The sequence below is a fragment of the Rhamphochromis sp. 'chilingali' genome (genome assembly GCF_963969265.1).
Source record: "Rhamphochromis sp. 'chilingali' genome assembly, chromosome: 9".
Taxonomy (NCBI): domain Eukaryota; kingdom Metazoa; phylum Chordata; class Actinopteri; order Cichliformes; family Cichlidae; genus Rhamphochromis; species Rhamphochromis sp. 'chilingali'.
Window position 1 is genome coordinate 995,001 of NC_137936.1, and position 26,980 is coordinate 1,021,980.

The following is a 26,980-nucleotide window of genomic DNA, read 5'->3' on the forward strand; positions in this document are numbered from 1 at the left end:
GACACATGAATGTGTGCGTTTAGTTGTGCAGTCACAAGTTGCCCAATACTGTCCTGTGTGGGTCTAAGAGGCCTCCACAGCTGAAACATGAATCCAACACACTGCACTGAGCCCATCCTCAGCCACGCATGGTAACACAATCTGTAACACACTGTTGGTGAAGCCACGCATCGATTGACAGCGTAAAGCGCTTTGGGGTCCTTAGGGACTAGTAAAGCGCTATCCGGTTGTTCAGTCTGACGTCACTAGCCGTGTCTGGGTCTAAACTCCGCTTTTTTTTTTTTTTTTTTTATTCCTATTTATTCTATTTATCCCCTTTGTATATTTTATTTATATTTGTCTCTGTATTTATATATGTGTGTGTGTGTGTGTATATATATATATATATAACAGTTCTGTAACTGTAACTTCGGTCGTTGCTGTGCTTTTTTTGGAAGTCGAATTTCCCAGAGGAACCCACCCGAGGGATTAATAAAGTTCTATCTTATCTTATCTTATCTTAGGTCCATATATCAAACGATCACTATGGCATTACTGAGAGTTAAAAACTGTCTAAAGTCTTTCATCTTTAATAAAATGATCAGCGTTCTGCTCTACCAGGTGTAACAATTGAGTTTAACATCCAGGCATCCATGAAAACGGAATTTATGACATTTAACGGAGTTAGAAGTTAGCAGGAAGTTAGCTCGCTAGCTTCTATCTAAATACAATATAGCATGTCCTGACTGCGGGGTTTTGGAAACAAATTCAAACGTACAGCTCTGCTATCACTTCCAACATATATTAAGACAGGAAACTAAACAGCAGTGACATTTGTAGGGTTACTGAAGTTGGGTTAGCTGATATATAATGATGTGCTACGTGACCGCTAGCGACACAGCTATGTTAGCATAATATGAACAAGCTAACTTTTTTTCCACTCGATAAAAGTTAACGTGAGTGTTCTCGGTGGTCAGGAACAAATGTAATCGCATGGCAGGATGCTGTAAAAGGACCAAACTTCAGCCAGGAGAACAACTGAGATAATCCATCCACAATACGAGGTTAGTCATTCATATACTGCTGCATGGGCTGGGCTGTAGTTACATCCTAAGGTTTTAAAAACTGAGCCTAAATAAATGATTAGTGGTAATAAAAGCTGAGGGAGGTCAACAGTGATCACTGACTGTTTTAGGAGCTTTTTGAGATCAAATAGAAGAAAATACAAAACATTAAACATGTTAACAACACAAAAGCCATATTAAACGCAGACTACTTTAGACCCGGAAGTAGGATTCGTCACGTCATCACTGAACAACCGGATATAAATACAGACCATTTACCATTTTACAAACATGGAGTCGTCACGGTGTCCAACTGGCTCGGTGTACCTGGTATGACTTGTTGCAGAGATCACAGCTGAAGGGTTTTGTCCCAGTGTGCGTGGGCTTGTGTTTGTCCAGGAGGGCGGCGCTGGTAAACAGCTTACTGCAGGTGGGACACTTGTGGAACTCCTTGGGGTGAAACTCCTGGATGTGCTGCCGATGCTCGTCCAGCGACGAGAAGCTGAGACAGCACTTCTGACAGTCGTGGGGCTCCGACAGGTCTGACACAGAGCAAACACACCGTCACTGAAACCTGACCAGCACACACAAGCTACCACAGTGTTTGGTGCATTCCCTGAAGAATCCCATTGCTCCCAGTAAGGAAAGGAAACTGAACCTTGGTGCAACCCCTTCATGATGTGTTCTGATAACTGGCACGAGTTTAAGTCGGGCTGCAGCTACACCCGTGTTTCCCCACCTGATGGAGCCACGGCGCACCTACGTGCCGTGGCTCCATCAGGTGGGGAAACACGGCTGCAGTGTGATGATGAAGGTGATTTGTGAAGACCCAGGCAGCAGATCTGATCCACGCTTCTACTGGGTTTCACACCATTAGTACATATGAGACTGTTACTGGCATTGGTGAGATGTGAGGCCCCGGCAGGACCTGAGAGGTCGTCTGCGAGGCTGAAGACACGACGTCTGACGTGTCAGTAATAGTCACAGGGCAGCGATCAGCTGGGACGTACAGGTGCAGTCGGCCTGAAGCCGCTACAGGAACACGTCCGCCTTTGACAACATGGCTGTTAAATGAAAAGTGCCCCACCCCAAAAACAGCTGCATGTATGGATCATCAGTGCCAGTCCTTCATATGTCAGAGAAGCCAGTATGTAAACGCAGATTTACTTTTCCAAACTTTACTGCAAAAACGTTCTTACGGTGGAAGGTGTGCAGGTGCACAGTGAGCCCGCTGGCCTGGCTGTAGCCTTTGCCACACTCTCGGCATACGTAGGGCCGGTCTCCCGTGTGCGTCCGCACGTGACGCGTCAGCTCTATGGACTGGGCGAAGACAGCCTTGCAGTACTGGCACACATACATCTTCCCTGGAAAATCAAAGAAGCACACAAATGTTGTCTGTACATGCTGCATGATAGAAATACTGCATCTGTGCACGCTGTTGGTTTCTGGGTGTTGCACAGCAAACAGCCTGGAGGAGCCAGGACACCCTCTGATTGGCTCGCCGCCGCGCCGTCATCACACAGATGCAGTGAGACCCAAAGGCCTTAAAGGTGGGCAGAAAAGTACAAAACAGCACAGCCAGACTGGAAACTGCCCAGTTTGGCTGCGCTGTTGTGTTTTGTCGTCCACAGACTCGAGCTGAGTCGCACAAACCTCTGTGCGTCTGTGCGACTCTCAGCTTCTCTGCAGGATTATTATTGAAATGCTGCTTTTAAAAAACATTGTACGCTCGAGTCTTCAGCGCGGCTGCGACGCACATCAGCCTCCTGTGTGTTTGTGTCACACGGGAGGTTATAAGCTGCCTGCTCAGCTGCCTCTCTGCGTTTGGATGCACCGCAGCACCTTCTGCTTGTTATGTTTTGCACATTTCACCAAATGAAGCTCTGTTTAGGTACTTTGTCGGCTTCATTTAGCACATTTTTCACCACTGCTGCTTTTTACACTTCAGCTGGCTGGTTGCTGATCTTATACCATTAAGCTCATTCATCAAATTCTACAAACATCTGAAAGCATTTCAGTCTTCAGCCTGTGTTTCTGCTGGGAAAGGCTTGTTCCAGGTAGTGTGACTGCCGATGAAGCGCTCCATGTTCCTCAGCTATTCCACCACCACTAGATTCCTCTTCTTTTGTCATGTGTGCTGGTGTGTTTCTTATTTCTAACTTTATATTCAACTTTATTCAACAAATTTCCACAAATCCATCCAAGATTCATCTGAAGCGTGATCCTTCAGCTTCATCTTTGAAGGCAGTGACGTCCTCCCACTGTGTGGGAACCAGTGCCTCCAGTGGGAACCAGTGTCTCCAAGCCTATCCTTGTTTCCTGCTGTTCTCTAGCAACACAAACCTCCAGCAGCAGCATCACAGCAGACTTTTTAATGTGATAATTATACGACCTTGTAGTTTACTGTTATATTCCTATGTTCCTTATAGATTTGAATCACCAGTTTAGTCACATGATCTGTGACACGGGATCTCTTAGATTAGCCCGATCCTGCCGACAGCACACCTTCATGTGGACGTGAAGGGGAAACCCCGGCTTGGTTTACAGAGTCAGAACCTGATGGACATGTCAGGGTGAATCCAGATGAAGCAAACGAGCTGTGTAGCACAGGTCCTTGGGTCCAGCTCAGCCTTGATTCATGCTTTTGGAAAAGGCTTCAGGCTTAAAGCTGCTCTTTGAGCTCTGTCTCCCAGTAACACTCTCCTAAAACCCAGTCTAACCCTGCAGTGGTCGCCCACTGTCTTTAATAAACACAGACCTAAAAGTAATGACCACAGCCCTGCCCACTACAACAGCACAGTCACCTCAACTGGAACAAAAGAACCATACTGGTGCACTGTGATGATGCGCGGGACTCTACAGCTCCACACTGACACCACTAAGGTGGATATCACAGCCAGCCAAACGGAGCTTTTCAACCTCCACGCTTTGTGCCATCCCTCCTTCCTCTCTCTTTCTCCCCTTGGTTTCCTTGGTGATAGGTGTGTCACCTATCAATAACATCATCATCATAACTCTGTGGGTTTGAAGTCTCAACACTTTATCTCTCTGGTTTGTCCTGGATGTTGAATCTTTGTTTTGTTCTTGTATCAGTGACAAGCTGTTACACGTGAAAGACACATATCACCACTTGTATATCACACAACCCCAAATGTGTGTGTGTGTGTGTGTGTGTGTGTCTTACCCTCAGAGTGTCTCTTTTTGGTGTGGTATGCAAGTGCAGCAGCCACGCTGAAGCTCATGTCACAGTGCTTGCAGTGGTAGGGTTTCTCCCCTGTGTGCAGCCTCATGTGATTCTTCAGAGATGAGTTTGCACCAAACTTCGCGCCGCATTCATCACAAGCAAACGGCTTCTCTTCAAAGTGCTCAGTGCGCTTGTGGTAAATCATACCTAAGAAATGAGAAGCACTCATTAAATGGAACAAAGTGAAACGATCGCTGTGCTGTGACGCGCGAGCTGGCCCCAAACTGAGCTCAGAGTTCATGTTACGACAGATGTGATCTTTCCCACAGTCCTTTTGCACACGGCAGCACACGTTTGCTGCCTACGCTGTACGCACTGCAGCTGTGCTGACCAGAGTCGAGTGCACAGCGGGGAAACCACACATCTGTCAGGTACGGTGTTCCTGCCTTAGAAGGTTTCTTTGCTGGTGAAATGACCTGTTTCAGGTCCTTTTGAGATTTAGACTGTAGCCTAGCAGCAACATCAAATGTGAAGCAGCACAAAGTTATACTCCACTCAACAAAAGAAACAGAAGCACAGCAGCAGCTAGCAGTGCTGGCTGCCAGCTCGCAGCTTCCATCTCTGACTGGGATTAAACCAGCAGCCCCATGTTTTCATTACATTCATATTTACCTGATAATTCAGGTAGTGTTACTGCTTGTGACGCTTCTGTATAGTAAATGCTGAAACCAGAAGCCATAATAAGAAACACGTCAGTACCTCATCGACGGTTCCTGCTCTGATCATTATCAAACACCAACACTGTGGATGCAGCCTGAGAACAGCTGTGAGATCAGCACGCCGTTTGCTCCAGCACAGACACTGATCACATCAATAATCTTGCTTTAATGTCACGTGACTTTACCAGACGGGTGGGCGAAGGTGCGGCTGCAGAGGTCACAGGCCGCCTTCTTCTTGACCCGCGTGGCGCTGCGGTGAGCCTCGGCCCGGTGGCGCTGCAGGGCCCGCTTAGACAGCTTCTCAGGACACTCGGGACACTGCTGCTCACACTCCTGGGACATGGAGCAGCGCTTCATGTGTGCTAGCATTCGACACTTGTAATCAAAGCTCTTCTTACACCAGTGACAGCAGTAAGGTTTGGCGTGACAGGAAGCAGGAGAGGAGCAGGGAGGGGAACACTCGGTTGCTACAGCTGCATCTTCCTGCTCCTCCTTGTTCTCCGCCTCGTCACCGTTTTCATCTTCTTCCTGGACACGATCTTCACTCCTGTTCTCCTGCTCTGAGTCAGCTGCAAACATGGACGACAGACTCAAAATACGTAGAAGACATCCACTAAAAAAGCTTCCTATCACATCCTGTCCATTTGCTGGACGGACACAAATGTATATAAATACCGAGCTGTCCTTAATGAAGACAGACCTACACATCGTCTTTCATGTTACTCCCGGTGCTCGTCTTTACCTCCAGTGTGGCTGCCATCGGGCTGCCGTACGCTCCTCTCCAGCTCCTCCAGCAGAGGGAGCAGCTGTGTGGGACAGGACGATGAAGCTTTCTGCTTGGCGGTGCGCAGCAGCTTGATAAGCCCCTCCTCTCCGATCTGACCCTCTTTCACTTTACTCATCAGCTTCTCCGACACGGAGCTGGGATCAGCCTCCTCACAGCACCGACACACAACCTGAGAGAGCACAAAGTGCAAACAAAATGAAATTGTGGAGCAGCAGCAACCTTCCAGTCAGTAGATGGCGCCCTCGAGCTACAGCCAGGAGCCGTCACAGCTGTAGCTCAGAGCGAGTTGTGCGCTCACAGTACGCTGACCATGAGGTGGTGCGGTCAGCGAAATGGAAACAGAAATGTGCTTTTGGCTCCAGTACGTAGAGATACACTGTTACTGTCGTCGTCTTCTATGTGGAGCCACAACTGTGCTTCGGGTCATGCTCGAGTGATTCCTGACACTGTCCAACAAAGGGGGACAGCCTGGAGAGCTACTGTTCAGGGCTCAAACATGTTAAACAACGTGCAAGGGAGGGGTTCTCAACCCGCGGCTCTGGAGCCACGCGGGGCCTGGGACAATGAATACATTAAATAAATTAATAGTATTTAATTGAAACGTGTTTATTAGTGTTAGTGACTTCTACACTGGGAGATTACTGTGATCTTGAAATATGAAATTTAAATGATATTTGATTATTTTTCGTCGGTCAAACAAGCGCCACACTTCACCTCAGGAGGCCACTGTCACTGAGAATAACTGCAGTGATGCTGAGGTAACCGAGACGTGGAACGGCATCCCGACACGAACGTGTGGATCCTCAGCTCCACAGACGGAGGTGAGCAGCTGCTCTCCACCCACGCCTCACAGACGACAGCGGGAACTTCATGCAGTGTCGATCCCATCGTCCCGTTAACCAGGTAAGATTAATATTTATGATGATGCAGATATTTTTCAGTGACACAGAGATTTGTTTCCAATGCATTTCTTAAATTCAGCTCGAGGCTCAGGAGGCTCAGAGGCGAGATGACCGTTAGTTTGCTACGTGAATCCTTCCAGCTTTTTATTGTGTTGGTTTCTTGTTAGTATTTTAGTACATAAAGAAAATGTAGTTTTCTCTGTAGCACTTCATGTGTTTCATAAGCAACACACTTTGTATGTCGTTGTTTATACAAAGCATGAAGGTCAAAGAGCAGTATTTACAGGGGCATCTTCATTTTGGATGCGTTTGCAGCTCGGTGGCTTTTTTATGAAACCGGGTCCAAACGGCTCTTTGGGTGTTAAAGGTAGCCGAGCCGTGAGCTAAGGTGGTATTAGATGGAGTCAAACTGTAGAAGAACCAGGGCTTCCTGTTGTACCTGTCGCTCTCTTTCTGTCAGGCTCTCTGCTGCTTGGCTCAGCAGTTCCACAACAGACGACGTGTTGGCGAGGAGACCAGACTCGCTGGACAGCCTGGCTGCCGACGTGTCGCCACCTTCTGAGGATTTGATGTCTTCGGGCCCTGTGGACAGAAAATAAAGTCTAGTTGTTATCTTGTTTATTGTAGGGAGACTATTTTAGACCAGGCGTGGGCAACTCCAGGCCTGGAGGGCCGGTGTCCTGCAGGTTTAAGATCTCATCCTGGGTCAACACTCCTGAATCTCATGATGAGCTCATTAGCAGGCCTCTGGAGAACATCTGGAGGTCAATCAGCTGTGTCGGATCAGGGACACACCTAAAACCAGCAGGACACCGGCCCTCGAGGCCTGGCGTTGCCCACGCCTGTTTTAGACTCTATTTCCAGTAACGTGTGATTTGAATTATTCCTAGATCGACTCACACCATTAAATTCCCCAAACTACGGGTTTAAACATAAGAATGACCTGATGTGTCAGGGAGCTCCACGCGGGCCCTTTTAATCGCCGGCTCGTCATTGCGGTCATGCTCAAACGATTCTTTTTTCAGCTCGTCCGTCACCTCCGCCTCGTCTGAAGACGGGTTGTGCTTGCTGGGCGAGGCTGAGCCTTCAGGCTTCATATTCGGGGCTTTGTCGGTCACGGTGAGGTGTGGCACAGCGGAGCTCACTGATACCGGGGGCTTCTGGTTCACCAGGCTGGTGAGGACTTGCTTAAAGCCAACGGCCACGTCATACATCTGCAGGCTGTCTGCAGCGGCGACTATGCGACTGACGTTGTGTTTACCTGGAGGCAGTTTACCAGTGTAGACCATGTCCAGGAGGCAGCCAAACTCCTGCGAGGAAACCACAGCTGTGTCGATGGAGATGGTGTCGGAGCCATCCAGGAGAGACCTGACGGAGACAGCACCGTTCTGGTTTTAAGCTGCAGTGTAATAAAAGCGAACAGCGACTGCAGCAGCCACCTGTACACCGTGCTGGCATCAATATTAAAGTATGACGGGAGCAAACACAAAGAGCACATCTGTAACAGCTGCTCATAAACTCTACTCACGTGTTAGATTTCATGGTCCTCAATAAACACATTTTTAAAAAAGCCAAACTAAAAGTTCATGAGCTGAATTTGACTCATTCTTCCACAGGAGCGCTGCTGAGATTAGATGAACGACTGTAAGGTCCAAATATGTGACTGCAGAAGAGTCACCAGGTCTACCTGAAAAGCATGCTGGAGGCAGCCAGCACCAGTTTATGTGCGCGATGACGACCCTCTCCCACCAAGATGGTGCAGTCGCAGAAGTGCTCGTCCTTCCTCAAGGCCCACAGCTGCTGCATCAGCTGGCTGCTGTAGTTGGGTAGCTCCATCATGTTGGTTTCAGGGCGACTGCACCAACCACAGCTGTAATCGTTTCATGTCCAAACACACAATCAGGCCTGCAGCATTATCACAACTCATCACTGGTACTTTTCACTAAAACTGCGTTTATACCGTACTCACTCTGTGCGCCGGCAGCACGAGAAAGACTCACACAAAGCTGCAGTTTATCCGACTACTGTGTAAAAAGCTAATGTTTTTATTACAACATCAACTAGTGTATGAAGCACCACGTGATGCCGGACACGGTAACGCGTGGTGTCTTCACTGTGTCGTCTTATCAGCAACTAACGTTCAGTCTTCTTAAACAGTGTTTACCGGAATGTAACTAGCTGTAGCCTAGCTAAGGTTGCTAATGTGCTCCAGAGAAGGTAACTAGTTCCTGTAATATTAGTGAAGCACGCTGCGATACAGGAGCGCTCCCAGTAGAATAAACCCCAGACCATCACTAAGGGCTGTACCTTGAATTATTCAATCCGAGTCTTTATTTAAACTTCTCTGCTGAACAATTCTGCCGTGCGCAATAAAGCTCAACTGTTTTGAAAATGGCGACACGCAGTACGTGAACAAATTGGGACACTTCCGGTTGAAGAAGTCTCATCACAGCGAGCGGTTCGCTTTAAATCTGTTTGTATGACCGTTGGGCCTTCACCGGAGCAGTCATTCAGGGACGTGCGGTGTGGGCTCGTGTCAAACAACAGCTCCACAGTTCATTACAAATATATTCTCTCAAAATTATTAAATTAACGACAAATACATAAAAGCTTTTGCCTGGAACAAGAATCTGTTATATATTCGTAATACAGCGGATGTTCCCCGGGCACTGGACCGGTACCGGTCCGTGAGTCGTTTGGCACCGGGCCGCGAGAGTTGAAGCTCGGGTGTGAAATGTCTGGTTTCCAGGGGGTTTGTCGTGTTGTAGGTGCGTCTTATTTTGAAAGAAATACGTACCCGTTACTATAGCGACCAGAGAGCATTAAGGGGCAGAGAGGAGGACGTTACCGTCAGTGTTGGCGCGTTTCAGCAGCACGCTGCTAACAGACAGTGAATTCATGTTTACTGTTATATTTACAAAATACCGCCGCGGTTCTCTCGGTCGTATCGTTTTGTTGTTGCATTTGTCCGCCACACCTTAAAGGCCGCTCCGTGACGGTCTGACGCTAAACCGTCCGGGGAGCACAAGAGGCTGCGCACCGCTGGTTTAGATGTCAGGAAGCGGCTCGTTCACCACAGCGACTGTTGCTTTGAACATTTCTGACTTCCTCTCAGTTCACTGCATTTGTGGGATGTTTCAGAGAGCACTCGATGCAAACCAAAGCATGACTAGGACAACAACAGTTTAACAAAGAGTCCTTCAGTTATCTTCGGCCCAAGTTCAAGAACTCATTAGTTCAGTGGTTCACTAGAATTGAGATAACAAGAACATTTTGACAGGAAAATAACGGTGCAGGTTTCAACTACTGAGACCATGTCTGATCCAATGAGCAGCCGTAGTAGATGACTTATTGGACATCTGTAGTAAATGTGATATTTGCTTTCTATTCATGCAGAAGTATCAAGAAAACAAAAAGCTGCTGCACCGTCTCATCTACAGAAAATATACAATAGAGCTGAGGCAAGACCCGTGATGCTGTGTGAGGAAGTTAGGAAGCACAGAAAAGTGAGGGTGGGAGTAACAGATGAAGTCTGTATGGCCTGTGATACCCACAGACACTGAGCTACAGTGTCTGTGCAGAAAGACCAATGAAAATGGGTAAAAGAACATGAGGCGGGTGGAAAGGTGAAACTGGAAGTAGTGAATGTGGGCAGGCTTAAATTCCTGGTGTCAAAAGCCCAACGCAGCACAGTGCACAAGAGAGGAGGTGAAGGTGCAGGTAGGGTGGAGAGGTGTTGGTGTAATATCTGAGAGGGAAGGTTTACAAGATGGCAGCGAGAGCCGCTCTGATGTTTGGGCCCGAGACGCAGCACTGACGAGAGGCGGAGCTGGAGGGCGTGAGATGCTTGTAGTGAGTAATGAAGATATGAAAGGGACAGCACAGGCGGGAGTTTGGAGACAGAGGCGCGGCTGGCATGGTTTATACATGACCTGCTGCCAGGCAGGAGGAGAGGAAGACCACAGAGGAAGACCACAGGGATGCAGTCCAGCCAGGTAACAACAGACCATGCTCGGAACAGGACGATATGATCGCAGACGACCTGCTGCTGCAACCTGGAGCAAGTTCATTGAACTGACGGGGCTCACAGACGTGTCAGGCCCTGAATGAACTCAACATTATGAAGGCAGGGTGCTTTGAAAATAACTTTATTGTTTATAAGAAATAACAGTGAAAAGAAGACAACGTGTCACTGCTTACATTTGTTTCTCACCATTTCATTCTCTCCAGCGTATGATTTCCATACTTTGTAGCTATGTAACTGCAAATGCCACATCGAGTGTGTGTGTACAAACACACACATATGCTTATATATACACATACATTTATATATGTATATATAAAATGACTGTGTGGAGGTAATACATGTTCTAAGATTTATGAGCCAGTATATTTGCAATAATTAACAGTAACTAGTGCATTCTTCTGACAAACCTGAAAACGCTGCAGTTACAAGATAAGCTTACACACAACAGAAAGAAAGAGCATCATCTTCAATTTGTCTTCTGTCATAATTTAAAAGATTGAAAAATAAAACATTTTCTTGACCCACAGCAGATCTGAGCTGAAGCCAGGTCTCAGAGTGCAGCGTCTCCAACCTGCTTTCTTTACAAACGTTCGTATCACAGGCCAGACAACCTCATGTAGAGGAACTTTGCAAGATAGTCACAGTTTTATCAAAGAAAGCCTACTCAAAAGGTAGAAAAACAAAGTACAGAACAAATTTAAGAGCTTATTTATATGGACACAACATATTCAAGCTTTTTTAAACTTTCCATCCGTCATCGTTCCAGTTCAAGCACAGCTACAAACAGCTGTCCTCAGTGGCCGAGCAGCCCGGTGCCTAGAGGAGGTCACAGTGATTAGAAAGAAATACAAACACTGTCCGGTCACACGCTGTGTCACAGGTCTGTATGACGAGTGATATGATGAACTACACCGGATGAAAACATCGATCGTGGCAAAATACAGTTTATGGCAATATTTCTTTCTCTTCTACCGCCCCCACAAGAATCACGTGACAGTACGAGAAAGAGCCGTCAGCTGCTCCAAATAAAGCTCAGACTCAAACGTTAGAACAGGCTTTCTCCCGCAGCACGCCGTGTAATAAACACTCACATCTAAACATGTTAGCTTCATGCGTGGGCCAACACACTCGACCCCAGGTACACGACGCCCAGCTGGAAACACTTCACACAGGTCGAGATCACAGAGTTTACAGTGAAAGCACTACTTTGTGACGTGTGGTTATCAGGATGAGAAATGTCTTATATGAGAGTTTGGTCACATTGCACAGCCCTAACACCAGCTGTTTGTGAGTCCTTGGGTTTATGTCTGTGAAGGATCTCAGTCGTCCACGTCCTCATAGTCCAAGGAGCTTGGAGAGAAAAGCGTCTGGACTTCTTTAAGTTTCTCAAAGACGTTTTTAAGATCTCATCCGAGAAGCTTCTTCAGTTCTGAGGAAGCTTCTCGTCTTCAACGAGCTTTCCAAGCTCATTAGACTTGACTTTATGCTTTCTGCTGCTGCCAACTTGTGGATGGGACTGGGAAAACAAGGACACTGGCTGCCTGCTGAGGCGGGTAGGCCTGTCTTTAATAACACGCTGGGTTAGGCTGGGATTGTAACAGCGCTCATCATTAGAAAACAAACACGTCGTCTCTCGTTATACAGCAGCAGCGCTTATGCATTCACACACATTCATACTCCGATCAGCTGGTTCAGTATCCAAGGATACTTTGGCATGCAGACTGGAGCAGCCAGGGATCCAGTCAGTGCAGGGGTGTCCAACTCCAGGCCTGGAGGGTCCTGCAGGTTTTAGACGTGTCCCTGACCTCCTCAACATGTCCTGAAGTTCTCCAGAGGCCTGGTGATGAACTAATCATGTGCTTCAGGTGTGCTGACCCAGGGTGAGATCTCAAACCTGCAGGACACCGGCGCTCCAGGCCTGGAGTTGCCCACCCCTGACCTACAGCCAGCACTACCTGTGGCTCTCCTGCAGCTATTAGACAGAGGGCGTATATACAGCCTGTTTCAGACACAAAGAACTTGGGACAGCCCACATGTGGTTCCTATTCCCAACATTTGGGCTTGTTAGTAAGAAAGAGTTTACTGGTGTCATTCCAACTAACGTATTTCACTTTTTTCCTTCACCTGCTCCATATCCCAGCTGCAGTGGCTCTGTGCCCTACACTGTGACCCACCACTATTATGTTTGAAGTAAAACATGCTCACCTTTAAATCCCTCCTCAGGCATTCTCACTGTGAACAAAGAGGAACAGCCAATTTAAGAAAGCAGTCCTTCTTTTAATCCAGCTGTAGTGGAAGCAAACACAGGCCTACTTACCTTGATAGACATCATCCATTGCAGCGTAATCTGCTATTGGCTCATCAGCCTGCAGCCAAACAACAGAACATATTTGGAGGAAAAGGAAAACGTACGGGATCCCACTGTAGACGTCAGATTATCGTTCTAGCGATTGTTGTGTCAGGATGAGGAAACTGTGATGTGTACCTTCAGACAGATGATGCTCTCCGGGATGATTCCCAGGCTACCCAGTGTGGCTGAGTCATCTGTCAGACTTTTTCCATCAATGAAGAGATTTTGGTCAAATGGAGCCACAGAGAAGGCGTGCATGATCTGGACAATGACAGGCACAGTGGATTTAGTCTGGTCAAACTGGCCCACTCACTACTTTGTGTTCAATAATCTGAATTCCTCACTTGTATTTTCAGCTCTTTCAGAGTCTGATTAGCTGAAACGATGAGCGCTTTCTCTCCTCGGAGTTTCCTGTGTCGGGTGCTCCTCCTGATTCCACCTGGTTTGGCCACGTTGGTCACAACACCAGCAGCAGCTGTGGACACACTGCTGTCACTCAACTTTAGCCGTTTTGCACCGTCCTGTGACTGAAAGAAACAAAGTCTTCATTTGTAACAGATGATGAATTTGAGTCAAAGATACAAGTCTTAGGGGAAACCCCCCCAAAAGACTCAGGGACATCTGTGCGTGCTGCTAGCAAAGGACTAGCAAACTAAATGGGTTTCTTCAAGGTCACGTGAGGTTTTAGAGCCGTCACAGCAGAAGTGACTGTAAAAACAAACTCCTAGATTTAGCAGCAGCATCATTACTCAGACATTTCTTGTAGCTGCTTAGCAGACTTGCACTATAATGAGATATTTTTGTCTGGGTTCATTCATATTTCTCAGTCGTGTTAGTGCAGAGAACCTGCTGTAGCCTTTCTCTGCTGACAGCTTTGACGACATCGCTCGTTGTTGAGCCGAGACGTCCTGCCACTGAATGTAATTACTGAGACCTTTCTCTTGCAGACGCGTGGTGCTTGTGTGGTTACCTGGCTGAAGTCGGGGTCTTTCTCACCATCCAGTTTGGGATGTTCTTCCTTCTCCTCCTCTGCTTCAGAGCTGCTGACGCTCAGCTCTGGAGCAGCCTCCTTTATCATCTACGCACAGGTAAATAAATGTGACAGGAGAGGCTGTTAGACACAGTCAGCGCAGCAGCTGTGAAAAGTGTCACGTTTGAGGTAAAAGGTCTTTACTCTTTTGTCTTCAATAACTTTGCGTATATAGATGGTGGCTTGGGTATACTCTCTGAGGTCCCTCTGCTGCTGGAAAAGGAAGCTCTCTCTGCATTCCCAACACAGATCTGCACACAAACACATCCATTTGAAATAAATCGAGGACAAAAGCCAGAGCATCACTGATGAAGTATCTGATCGGGCTCACGGGTGAACTGTGCCTACGAACCAACCAATGTGACCTTCAGCACAGTTTGGGTCGTGATTTTTGGACGGGCAGACAACCACGAGTGCTCACTGGTCCTTTAGCTGAATGAGCTGGTTAAACTGTTCCTGTATTATAGCCTGCCCTGCCTTATTTAAGGTGCTGTGGAATGAACCAGATGTGAGGTGCACTCTGTACATGAAACTGCCTCAATGATCTCATTTTCATGCACGTTTTTGTGACCTAATATGTGATAACTTGGATAAAGATCGGGCATCTGGAGTAACGCATCCACAGTTTGTGAAAACCTCAGGCTAGAGCTGGGCGATATGAGATTTTTTCATATCACGATATGTTTTTTTCATTTCAGGCGATAACGATATCTATCACGATATAAGCCAAATAACTATATTTGTAAGATTTAAATGTGCCGTTGCTCACAAGTAAAATGTGAACTAATCAGCAGCTTGTTTTGATTTAAATATTTATTTCCCATAATAAGTTCAACAGGGTAAATGTACTTAAGGAACATGAGACTTTTTCAGATAAATAAAGGCAAATATTGCAAACTACACAAAAGGCAGCCGCTAAAGCGTTTAAGTTTCAAAATAGAACAAACGAAACAGACTAAATTGTCAATTCCACTTAGAAACAAAATATTAATTCTAAAAATAAATCTTAGTTTGTTTTACAGAAGAACAGACAAAACTGACTAACTTTTGTCAGTATCAAATAAACTGAGAACTAAAAGGAAATTCTCAATCTCTCCTTGTTGTATAGCTGAGCTTTTCAAACAGTTTTAACAGTTACTTTAGTCTGACAAAAGCCGAATGACGAATTAGCGCTTCCAGTCAGAGACTGAGGCTACGTCCACACGTACACGGGTATTTTTGAAAACGGAGATTTTCCGTTTTAAAAAATAATCCCGTCCACACATAAAGGCAGAAATGAAGGAAAACGCTGCTATGAACATGCCAAAGCAGCAGGTGGCGCTAGATTCCTAACCGTGCAGAAATGTTGGCCAATCAGAAGTCTAGAAGCCTCGGTGGGAAAAAGTAAACAAAGCTGGGGCATAGAAGCAGAACCGAGTCGTATGTGTGGAGGGACAGTAACTGTGTGTATATGTAAGCATTTAAACACTGCAGAGAGTAGAATTAACAGTATTGTAGAAATTCATTTCACCGAAACAATAACGTGGCGCACAGTGTGACGCATGCACCAGTTTATTGTATTTCCAGACTTGCTTTCGGCACATTTACAGTGCAGCTACTCTGTTTTTGTCAGACTTGAAATAGCCGAAATACCTTCACACTACGGAACTTCTATGGCTCTTCCGTTCGACAATCTCTCCGGCATTGGAACCATCATCTGTTTTCTCTTCGGTCACGCTCGGTTGATTTTTCTAGTCGGCACACTCATTTCCTCCATTACCCGCTGGCTGCTTCCCAAACAAACACACGTGTGGCTTGGCACTTGTGCTGTATGTAACAAGTCACACGACGTGACGCTGCGGCTGTGATTGGTTCGGCTCTGCGCTACTTAATTTGGATTGGCTGACCTTTTTTTTTTTTTTTTTTTTTGAGGACAAGAGCGGCGAGGTCTATCGCGATAGCTTAATTTCTCTATCGAGTAAAAGTTATATCGCGATACATATCGTTATCGTTCTGTCGCCCAGCTCTACCTCAGATGTTTGTCCACATGCAGTATCCACAGCTCTATATGATCATTAGAAAAATTACAGTGGAATTTAATTCTTCTCTTCAATTTGCTCGACCCTCTTCTCCACATACTTCACCCCACTTTGGACTTTTACCAGGTTGAGTGGTGTACTGGGTGGTGGAGCCACTTGGTGTAGTCCGTTTCAAGCAGTGGATGGAGATTGGCTGGTCCACGATGAAGAGTCTGCTGATCACATCCCATTCGCTTGGCCACAGCAGAGCTACACTGTGCGAAACAACCAACAAAATCATTTTTGTCAACACACCATGAAAAACAAACAGCCCAACAGCTGAAGAATGGCAGCAGGGTAAGGCCTGAGCCATTAACCAAGCATTATGATTCGTTAGCTGCATGCTGACTTCTAATTGGCCATCCTGCAGAGACAATCTAAAACTTCTTTGATCTCAACTGCCAATCAAAGTGCTGATCGTGTGGAGCTCACGGACGTTTCCAAACAGAAAAACCACAACACACTTTGGCCATGAATATACTGCTGGGAAGGTAATGCAATGAACACCTCGGTAAGAACGACACACACCCAAATTTAAAAGCAAGACACAGGACAACTTTGGGACATGTAGGCAGAACTCACTGTTGTGCCTCTCCGTTAATGAGCGAGTCGTAGGTGAACATGAAGCCTCCGTGTGGACAGAGCAGCAACGTGTTGCTAACATTGGACACGGGGGAGGATTTCGTAGGTCTCCTGTGTAAAACACACAGAAGAGAGAAAAACAGAAAGTAAAAGTGAAACTGCAGAATGGCAAGGATTCAAAATCAGCTGTGAATGGTGCATACAGTCAAACTGTATCATCATATAATCACTTTACTGTCAAAACAAACATACCTGATAAATTTTCTCCACTCATCCACAAAAAACAGAGGAACTACATAAAGCACATCTGTGCCCTGGGTACACAAACCAGAAAACAGCGTCTGTATTTACCTTCTGTCATCATCATTCAAACAGTATTACTCATATGAAGAGGGATTGGTGTTGAGTACGCACTGCTCGGCTTACCTGAGGCCATTTGGTGAGCGCTGGTCGATTTTTCTCATGGAAGAGGTTGAGCAGCTGGTTCTTCTGGTCTAGGGCCATCATCTTACTGACGGCCTCATTGTCCTTTTCCTCCTGCTCCATCGTCTGGAAAGAGAAAACAAATCTTTCAGTTCCTCAGCTGACCAAATGGCACATCTACCACCGCCTGGTAATGGTGCAGAGGTCCATGTTCATTTGTAGGGGTGGGTTTAAAAATGTATTTCAGTTTGAACTAGAAAGTGCATTTTCTGAAGAAACTGTGGATGCCTTGGAAGCATCCACACAACTAGAAAAATGTTCATTTCCTGCGAAAATGCTGTGTGGATGCCTCAACGCTGAAGCTGTCTGCTGAAAAAAGCTGAAAAAGATTTTTAAAAAGTTGCAAAAAGTTGTATGGTGGTGAAGAAACCGAAAATTCTGCTATAAAAAAGGTGCAGAAGCAGAAATTTTTGCTGAAAAGTGGTGAAAAGCAAAAAAATTCTACTGAAAATGGGTAAAGAAGCTGAAATTTGTACTAAAAAGAGGTGAAAACACATGTTGCCAGGAGCAGGATTCGAACCTGGCCCTTCTGATCTCAAGACCGTTACTCATCTCACTGAGAGACTGACAATGCTTCTGAAATTAGCAGAAGTTGTTGGAAGTTGTGCTGATAAGAGGCAAAAGGGCTAAAAATTCTGCAGAAAAGAGGTGAATCAGCAGAATTTCTGCTGAAAACACCTGAAAAAGATGGGATTTGTGCTGAAAAGGGGTGAAGGCAAAGGTGCTGGGGTGGATAAGAGTTAAATAAGTTGAACTGATAACTGAAAAAATTGTTGCCTTAAGCGGGATTTGAACCCGGGCCTCCCAGTCTGAGAACGGCTGCTCATCTCACTGAGCTAAAACACAGCTCATCCCGGCAAGCAAAATCAGTCACCCCATGGATAATGTGGAAGAAACGGGCAAAAAATATTGCATAAAAAATTCAATATCTCAAAAAGCATAGAAGTGCGGAGCACCAAAAGTCATAGCAGAAAGAGCAGAATTTGAACGGTGTAAATAGCACCAAAGCTGAGGGAGTAAAACGTGCGCAAGCAACCAGAATAATAAAGAGAAACAGGAACTCAATAGTGTGGATGCCTTTGTGGCAATAATACAGATGTAGAAGAACAACACTGTGCTTTTCAAGCATTCACACTAATAAAGTGATATCAATTCATTAAATCCTCAAATGATTAGTGAATAAAAATGTATTTTGCCAGATTCTCAGCTTAAAGCTCACAAAACTATTTCAACAACCTCCAAACAGCTGAAACAGTAAATGAGAGCAGGTACACGAGTTCCACACAAAGACGTAAACTCAGAGTGTGGATGGCACACAGGCACGGCGTCGGGCTGAAAGCCGACAGCTGACGCTGCAGGTTTCATCACTCTGAGCGAGACTGACTAAACCAGCAGCAACAGAAACTGCGCGTCCCGTTACACAACATCATCATGACTCTGACTTTGCCTGTTTTGTTTCCACCATGATAAAATCACACTTCCTGCACAGCTCTGTGCTCAGAGACCAGTTTCAACTCTGTTTTCTGCATTGTTCGCTTGCTTATTACACACCAGTCTGCCGTTGTCTTTTTCTTTTCAAAACTGACCTCTCACACTAAAGCCTCATTTCTGTTGTTCAATAACGAAGAGATCTAAACTTTTTAAAATGATCACAAATTGCAAGACACTTACCCGTGTCTGCAATCAAACCTCTGTAACTTTGCTCTGCTTCAGCAGCATCAGCTAATGTTCAGGTGCTGATTCCTGGTTTTCTTCAGTTTTTGATCGAATGCAGAATATTTTTAAGGTTATGTGCTATAAAAGGCCAGGCAAATCTGCTTCCTGCTTCTGTGTTTTACCCTCGATACTTTGACACAGAGGCGCCTGCTGTGACGCTCTCACAGTGTCAGCTTTGGTTTATACGTAGATGTAAAAATATGAAGCTGTACTGATAAGTGATCAGAAATATTTCTGACTGACTGAGTCTAAATGGAATCAAATCTAGAAATTGAATGTGATACCAAGCTCTATTCATTTGTAGCTCAATATTAACAGACGGAAGTTTGTCAGCTGTGGTTATCATCAGAGGGACAACATATTCATTTTTCAATATGATTATATCATACGTATTGAATATATCCATCCATTCTTTTCCAGGGGCTGTTGGGGAGCCTATCCCAGCTGTCCTGGGGTGAGAGGCAGGGTACACCTTGGACAGGTCACCAGTCTGTCGCAGGGCCAACACCCAGAGACAGGCAACCACTCGCACTCACAGTTAGAGTTACCACTCAACCTATCCCACTAACTCCACGTCTTTGGACTGTGGGAGGAAGCCGGAGTACCCGGAGAGAACCCACAGAGACACGGGGAGAACCGGCAAACTCCACACACAAAGACTCGAACCACTGTGCCACCATGCTGCCGTATTGAATATAGAATACCAATACACTGGTGGAAACCATCAGTATTTCTGTGCATTAATCATGAAGGCTGTCCAGCTGATTTTAATTTAAGGGTCACATCAATGCCAGTTTCATCTGGAGCTGTGTGGATTAGTAACACCAAACCATTTCATTTACTGTAAACAAATGTTCATGTGTAACCTCCTAGGACCTGCGTATATGTGGACGTCACATTTTGGGTTATTTAGACCAACATGCTCAAGTTTGCTCTGCAAGGGCCTGATATCCACTTACGAGGACGTTAAACTGCTACTGTTCTGTTGAAATTTTACATGAATAGCCTCATATGTGGCTCTCATTTTTTAGAAACAAAAATCAGGTAATTCTTTGTTTTTACATTCATCAGGTCCCAATCAGCCCAGATATCAAAGAGAAATTTAAAATGCTGCCGTGGAAGAGTTCGGGTCTGAGGAGGTTAATGAACCATCCATCTACACAACATGAACTGTGTCTGACAAATTGTGATGCAGGCTTAAAGAAAATATACTTCAAACATAATGTAGCTGCAGTGACGGCACAGGGGATCAGTGTGACGCACTGCTGTGCACTAACCAGGCACTGCTGACAGGCCTCTTGGTCCTGGGTGAATTCTGGGGCTTTGGGGAAGTATTCCCGAAACTTGGTCCAAACTTCAGGCGACACCAACTTCCGTTCAGTTTCCAGAATACTCAGACCCCCTACACAGTAGGCACATAAGAATTATATTATGGATGTTAGCACAGCCATAACAGCGAACGTTGTTTTGTTTTTAAAGTGTTTAAAACATCTGCATATCTAATAATTACTGCTGATGGTGGCAAATACCGTGACTGCAGGCGATATCTTCATTAAAAGTCTTCATCTCATCCTCAGTGCACTCCGACAGCTCTGAGCTGAACTCTGCAAACAAACAGGTAATGTTCATATCCAAAACCATGGTCGCAGATGCCAAACGTGGCTGCACATGCAAAGCATGACTGGTGCACACACATAGTCACTGGACACTTTGCTGGTTACAATAAAAGCTTCTCTTTTTCTGAAATACTCAGAACAGCGTGGCTAGCCCCTGTGCACATGCCACGCTCAAAGTAAATTCATCTTTCTCCCTCATTCTGATGTTTGGTTTGCACGTCAGCAGGTTGTCTCGGCCACGTCCACATGGCTAAATCCACGAGTGTCTGCCAAGGAACTGGCTGATTACACATTTGTGTCAACAAGCAGCTGAACAGATGTACCTAATAAAATGGCCTTTGAGTATATTCAAGAGTCTGTCTACAGTTGTGAACAAAAATCTATGAATGTTATTGGCTTTTCTGGCCACTTGAAAAAGATTTTATGAACAAGTAAACAAAAGAATGCCTCAACAACCCTGGGGAGGTCTCTTTAGGGAAAACAAAAACAGGACAAGCATCAGAATCAGGTCAAAATCAATACTTATTATGTAATTAATATGAGGAATATTATGTGCAGCAAATCTGCAAATGATGACTGAATGAAACACAGTAAATGTCTGTTATTTTCAGCTTGGCTGACAGGTACAAAAACACAATAATGGAAGTGGAGGGCAGAAGAAAAAATACAATTGTAAGGGTTATTGGAACCTTTACTGTTGTTGGTGTGTGGTCCCTGTCCATTGGTCTGGCTGTTGTTGTGTGCGGTTTCATGTTCATCCTCCTCCAGCTGTTCCAAAGCCAGTTGCCTCCAGCTCCGCAGAGATGCTTTGCCTACCCAGAAACCTGCACCACTGATACACAGTGCAATAAAATGTACTTTTATATGGACTTAAGTCAGGACATTGATTCGCCAACCTACGCTTAGCCAGAGTGTGCTTACCTGAATGTGCGCTTCACCAGGTTTGAGATTTCCTTGTAATCTTCACTGAGCTGGTTCTTCAGCCGAAGCACTCTGCATCGTTGGCTAACACACTCTCTGCACAAAGACGACTCTAAACAAACACACAAAGTGACCTATACTGTTGTACGGAACATACACTATAGACAGAGCTAATCTGCAGTATTTTCATATTCTAGCATACTTGTGAGGTTACTGACCTCTGCAATAACTGCACTACTGTATAGCTCTGTGTAAATAATCATTCTGTACATACGATAATTTTTAATCCTACAACTGTTTACAACTTGCACAGTTCCCATTTCTGTATAACTGTATATCCCAGATTCTGTAAAGTTATTTATTTCATATTCTGTATAGTTTTTCATATTTATATCCTGTTCATAGCTTGTACTCACTACAGCCTGTACATACTTATAGTTATAGAATATTCACAACATACTTCATACCGTGTACATTATAACATACCATAATAGACCCATTTCTGTAATATACTCACATATCTATATTATTGCTAATATATATTGTAATATATCTATATCACTAAAGCACTTCTGGATGGATGCAAACTGCATTTCGTTGCCCTGTACCTGTGCATGTGCAATGACAATAAAGTTTAATTCTATTCTAACAAACTTTTTTAAACAAATGTTATCGGTTTGCTGCATTCTCAGGCACACCCTATCAAAAACTGTTAAAACACATTTAATAAACCTTTTTCAAAGTGAACAGGTGAATCTGACAGCTGTCTGCACTTGTCATCCTTACCAGTGGTAAATGTGTTGCAATGACACAGTTTGTGCTGAAACAAGATCATTTTGAGTGTAATTTGAAACTCTTAGTTCACTTTGTCATTAGTCTGACATGGTTAAATATGACAACGATGGATGTGTAACTTGAAGAAATGAAACTATGACGGGTGCAGAAGCTCATGATTTGAAAAGTCTAACCATTCAGTCTAGGCCCTCCACCATAGCGTTCATACAGGAGTTGTGCAGCTTGCATGGAAACCTTCCTGGAGTCTCCCACTTTGTCTGGGTGAAGTTTGTCATGAGAACACAAGAAGCGGGAGCTGTCAATTTCTTTAGTGGCAGTGGAGTCATCAAGCCACTTCTTAAGCCAGTCAAGGGGGATAAACTCATACGGCTCACCTGTACACAGAGAAAGCAGAGGGACACAACCATAAGGAGAAAAATCCAGGCTTCTATTGTGGTAACAGCAGGTTCCCCGTACCTTATCCCAGACATACATGTGTTAACATTATCATGTTACACATGCAAAATTACTCTTTCAGTTTCGTAAACAAACAAAACCAAAAACCGACAGGCTCAGAGGCACAGTGCCAGGGAAGGCAGGCTGGCACCGTTGCAGCTGGAAAGTTGCAAGAGATCACCAGAGATCACCTTTGCAAATAAATGATCACTGGCCTGTAAACCTGACTGTATGTGTGTGATGCTGGGGTCCCAGAACACATGTGTCTCAGTGGTGCCAAAACCCAGGCAGGCATGTGGGAACACAGCCTGCACACCCAGTCCTATTACTGGTGCAGACGGTGGTGGACCTAGCAACGTTGCAGCAAGAGCAAGTGGTGATGTGGCAGATGCAAACGGAGAAGCTGCAAGACCAGGCTGAATCGTGGTTCAAGAGTTGGGAGTTCGCCTTGTAATCGGAAGGTTGCCTAGTCCTCCCTAGGGGGGACTAGAGAAAGCGCTATACAAATGCAGGCCATTTACCATTTACCAATCCTGGACGCAGTTTCTGCAGAGGCTAGCTGCTTGGCCTGCCTCCTTTGGCACCGCTGCTGCTCCCCCTGGCTCCGGTGGGACTCTACTGGATCAGGGAGGGGGGTGACCCCCAGGCGTTCTGGTTTGTTGAGTCACAGTGGAGGTGTGTTAGTAGCCCGAGGTGGAGTGGGTCCTGCGGCTGCTGTCACTCCTTTTGGGAAAGCCCAAGCCTTGGCTCTCAGCCTATCCGCAGCGGCGAAAGTCAGCTTCTAAGACGTCCAATGAGCAATAGTGGATTGGCTGTGGCTCTTCCCAGAGGACCACCATTGATGCTTCCGGAAGGCGCTAATGTGGCCGGAGGAACCGGCCTATTCCAGGTGGCTGCACGACTTAGCAAGCTAGGCAGTTGGACTGTGCTTGAGCAGTTCATGGAGGGGCTCCTGGCTAGGGCTGCTCGATTATGGCAAAAATGATAATCACGATTATTTTCACTGAAATTGAGATCACGATTATTTGACGATATTTATTTAACCCTTTAAGACCTACTATAGAACCAAGTCCACCAGAGCTTATATTATTTTTTTACATGCTGTAGTGCCATTTGTGGGAGCATTTCAAGTTGCTATACAGCAATACAACTGTTATAGCCCATATTTTAATAATATGTATGCATTAAGTGCATAGTAATTACATAAATTGCAAAAAAGTGCAATAAACTACAAAAAAAATTGAAAATCGCTTTTGTTTTGTTTACATATATTTCTACTTGGAGAAATTTAAGAGGTTTATCCCTCAAAACTTTAAATACAATAAAGTTGCAAAAAATAGTTTCCCACCACAGGAAATTTATTTTGAGTGTCTTCATAGTTTTATTTTGGAGATACAGCAATTTTTATATACTGCAGGAAAAACAAAAAACAATCCTATGATGCAAATTTGCAAAGAAAACAGCAGGTGCATCATTTTACTGTGGGAAGTGTTACGAACAGCTGATCGGATCGGCAAAGCGTGTTTCTGGAATATTATGTTTTTGTTCCTGCAAGCGCTTTTTATGCAATTTTTGCAAAGCTTTATGTGGAAGGAAACCGTGACCGAGGACAAGCTGATGGCATCAGATGTAAGTACAACTCCTCCGGTTTCATATGCAAAACAAATTATTGCGCTAGCTTACACGGTTCAGGTTCTACAGGGATTTAACAATAGTTACGCAAAACGGAGCGTGCTGCTCTGACCGGCTTTAAAGGGTTAACAATGACTTTTAAAAAATAATATAAAATAGTGTGCAACACCACTGAAGTTTTTTGTTTTTAAACTCTTTTCAACCAACAGCAGTCACTCTCCTCTCCAAATAACTCCTGCTTAGCTTTCCGAGCTTCCCTCGGGTCCTCTTAATCAGCGGTCTCCAACCTTTTTTGCGCCACGGACCGGATTATGCCCGACAATATTTTCACGGACCGGCCTTTAAGGTGTCGCGGATAAATGAGGGAGGGGCTAATAATCGGCTCAGTCATTTTTAATGATCGTTGAAAGCCCAGATCGTAATCGTGATTAAAATTCGATTAATTGAGCAGCCCTACTCCTGGCAGACACATTGGAGTGCGTCCACTGATGTCGACCAGCCAACTGGAACATCGTGGTAACGGGCGAGACAATCGGTTAGGGAGCCACAACAGGTGGCAGGACATCGTCAGGATCCAGTGCCAAGGAGGTGGCTCCGGGAGATAACACCACTGTGGTCACCACTGCCTGCACAGAATACCCCGTCTCTCTCTGCTGTTTCTTTATTGGTCTCAGCGGCTACAGACACTGGACCCCACTCACCGGGAGCTACACGTACATCGGGGCAGGAATGTCGCAGGTGCGGGCGACCAGGAGACGTTCGTCAACAGTGCCCAGGGACGAAGGTGGGGGAGATGTTCTGTTTTGCCAGCCCTGGAGCCGGAGATGCCAATTTCCACCATTACCTCCTCCCTCCATTGTGATGATCAGATAGCGGATGTGTTTTTCATTGCAACAGTGTTTTGCAGATATATTCTCCCCCATGCCCAGATATGCCAGTTTCATAGAGCACTATTCTGTAACGTGCCCTGGTGTGAAGGTGTGTTCATAACCCTACAGGCTGCCTGAACATAACAGTTAAATTGTTCAGGAGGAATTAACTGAAATGCTGAAGATAGGAGTGATAGAAGAGTCGCACGCTTATCCCATGCCCCGGCTCAACAAGCTCCTGGGCCAGTTTGTCACACTTCCATTCGGCTTGTTTGGAGGCCAGGCTTCTTCCAATGTCTCATGGACCGCTCGCTGCATATTCTGCCTATGCGAATGACATTAACATCCATAGTGACACCTGGGGGGAGCATGTACAGCAGGTGCCCACAGTCCTGGAGTACTTGAGGCAGGCGGGGCTCACCAGCAACCCGAAGAAGTTTTGAAGTTGAATGGAAGAAGGTACAGTATCTGGGGTAACCACTTGGGAGGTGTGCAGTTGTACCCACAGGTGCGAAAACAACAACTGTCGCATCCTGACCATGTCACAAGACCTAAAAAGAGGTGAGACGGTTCCTGGCTGATTACAACTGCTGGTTCGTGCTGAACTTCACGGACCAGACCAGCCCCCAGTCTCACCCGAAAGGATGCCACAGATCTGGTCCAGTGGACAGAGCGGTGCCAGGTGGCATTTGTGCAGGGGAAGAAGGCTCTCTGTGGGAAGCCCCTGCTCCACACTCCTAACTTTTCCTTCCCTTTTATTCTGCAGACTGACACCTCAAATAGAGCGCCGTAGGCAGTTTTGCTCCTGAGGGTGGGGAGGGGGTGGGACCGCCCGGTTAAATCAGCCAGAAGCTGTCAGAGTAGGAACCCTGGGACAGCACGACTGAAAAGGAGTGCTGACAAGCTGGTGGGTGGTTGACTCTGTTATTACCTCCTGGGCCACCCTTTCACACTGTGTTTGGATCACAGCCCACTGCATTGGCTCCATCGCATAAAGCATGCCAACGTCCAGACCACCCATTGCTATATCCCAAGACATGTGTGTCTTAACAGTACAGGGAGGGAATCTGTTGTACTAATAACTGTGAGATCAACAAATCACATCCTATTCGTGGCCTGACATGGCCGTGTTTGTGTGTGTGCATGTACGCATAAATAATTATTCACACGTCACATGCACTGTGTAACAAGAATGCAAAAATAATCAGGCAGTTCCACTGCCTTGGACTGCAGCTATCAAGAGCAAACCTTGTTTAGCAGCACAGCACAAGTTCTCCACCTGCTTGAGTTTCTTTGTTGACCTTCTAGGCAATAGACACAGAACATAAAGACTAATACTGACAGCTGCAGTCTGACACAGTAGAGCTGGAATATGTCCAACAGTGGCACCAGAGACTAAAGGTGGTATGGTTTTTTGTGACTCCATCGTGTTGTTTCAGAGGATGAAGATGCTCGAGGAGCCAATAATATACCTCAACAGCCTGACGAAGTAGAGTTTACACTGTGTGCATGTAAGAATACTTTGAACTGTAACAAACATGTGCACACTCTAAGTGTTTCTGTTAAGTGGACTGTGGATGATTAAGGCATGATTTTACCGACCGTCTCTTGCGGGTAAAAGCTTGTAGAGCTCCTTCACCTCTTCATGCTTAGCCTTGCCCTTATCCACACTCTGTTTTCTCATGTCAGTCATCTCACTGCACCATTCCTCAAACTTATGGTTGTCTTGGTCTACCAACCTCTGAAGAAAGGCTGTTGGTCAGAAAAGAGAAAAGACAATCAGACATGCATCACCCAGAGGTCTCCATTTGTTTTTACCAATTGTAGAGGTC

At 45.6% G+C, this 26,980-nt stretch overlaps 2 protein-coding genes across 3 annotated transcripts in view; both read right to left on the bottom strand.

Annotated features, from left to right (window-relative positions):
* The window catches only part of zbtb40 (zinc finger and BTB domain containing 40), a 16,422-nt gene extending 7,915 nt beyond the window's left edge, over positions 1 to 8,507 (bottom strand). Inside the window, 8 exon segments of the mRNA XM_080892531.1 lie at positions 1,371 to 1,585; positions 2,243 to 2,407; positions 4,228 to 4,434; positions 5,132 to 5,515; positions 5,689 to 5,902; positions 7,075 to 7,217; positions 7,579 to 8,003; positions 8,323 to 8,507. Of these exon segments, the coding sequence (XP_080748657.1) occupies positions 1,371 to 1,585; positions 2,243 to 2,407; positions 4,228 to 4,434; positions 5,132 to 5,515; positions 5,689 to 5,902; positions 7,075 to 7,217; positions 7,579 to 8,003; positions 8,323 to 8,474 (1,905 nt within the window). The 5' untranslated portion in view covers positions 8,475 to 8,507.
* A 2,265-nt stretch (positions 8,508 to 10,772) lies between these two features.
* Positions 10,773 to 26,980, bottom strand: part of usp48 (ubiquitin specific peptidase 48) — a 30,276-nt gene continuing 14,068 nt past the window's right edge. The window contains exons 11-27 of one of the 2 annotated variants that reach the window (XM_080891313.1): positions 26,751 to 26,900; positions 22,386 to 22,586; positions 21,418 to 21,529; positions 21,192 to 21,328; positions 20,410 to 20,484; positions 20,158 to 20,282; positions 17,108 to 17,230; positions 16,934 to 16,995; positions 16,682 to 16,792; positions 16,184 to 16,314; positions 14,187 to 14,293; positions 13,983 to 14,090; positions 13,357 to 13,539; positions 13,148 to 13,273; positions 12,980 to 13,028; positions 12,868 to 12,894; positions 10,773 to 11,478 (exon numbers count right to left, since the gene is read on the bottom strand). In XM_080891313.1, coding sequence (XP_080747439.1) covers positions 11,456 to 11,478; positions 12,868 to 12,894; positions 12,980 to 13,028; positions 13,148 to 13,273; positions 13,357 to 13,539; positions 13,983 to 14,090; positions 14,187 to 14,293; positions 16,184 to 16,314; positions 16,682 to 16,792; positions 16,934 to 16,995; positions 17,108 to 17,230; positions 20,158 to 20,282; positions 20,410 to 20,484; positions 21,192 to 21,328; positions 21,418 to 21,529; positions 22,386 to 22,586; positions 26,751 to 26,900 — 1,850 coding nt within the window. In that variant the 3' untranslated portion in view covers positions 10,773 to 11,455. Of the gene's footprint in view, positions 11,479 to 12,867; positions 12,895 to 12,979; positions 13,029 to 13,147; positions 13,274 to 13,356; positions 13,540 to 13,982; positions 14,091 to 14,186; positions 14,294 to 16,183; positions 16,315 to 16,681; positions 16,793 to 16,933; positions 16,996 to 17,107; positions 17,231 to 20,157; positions 20,283 to 20,409; positions 20,485 to 21,185; positions 21,329 to 21,417; positions 21,530 to 22,385; positions 22,587 to 26,750; positions 26,901 to 26,980 lie in introns of both variants that reach the window. The other variant, XM_080891312.1, reaches the window with a different exon arrangement.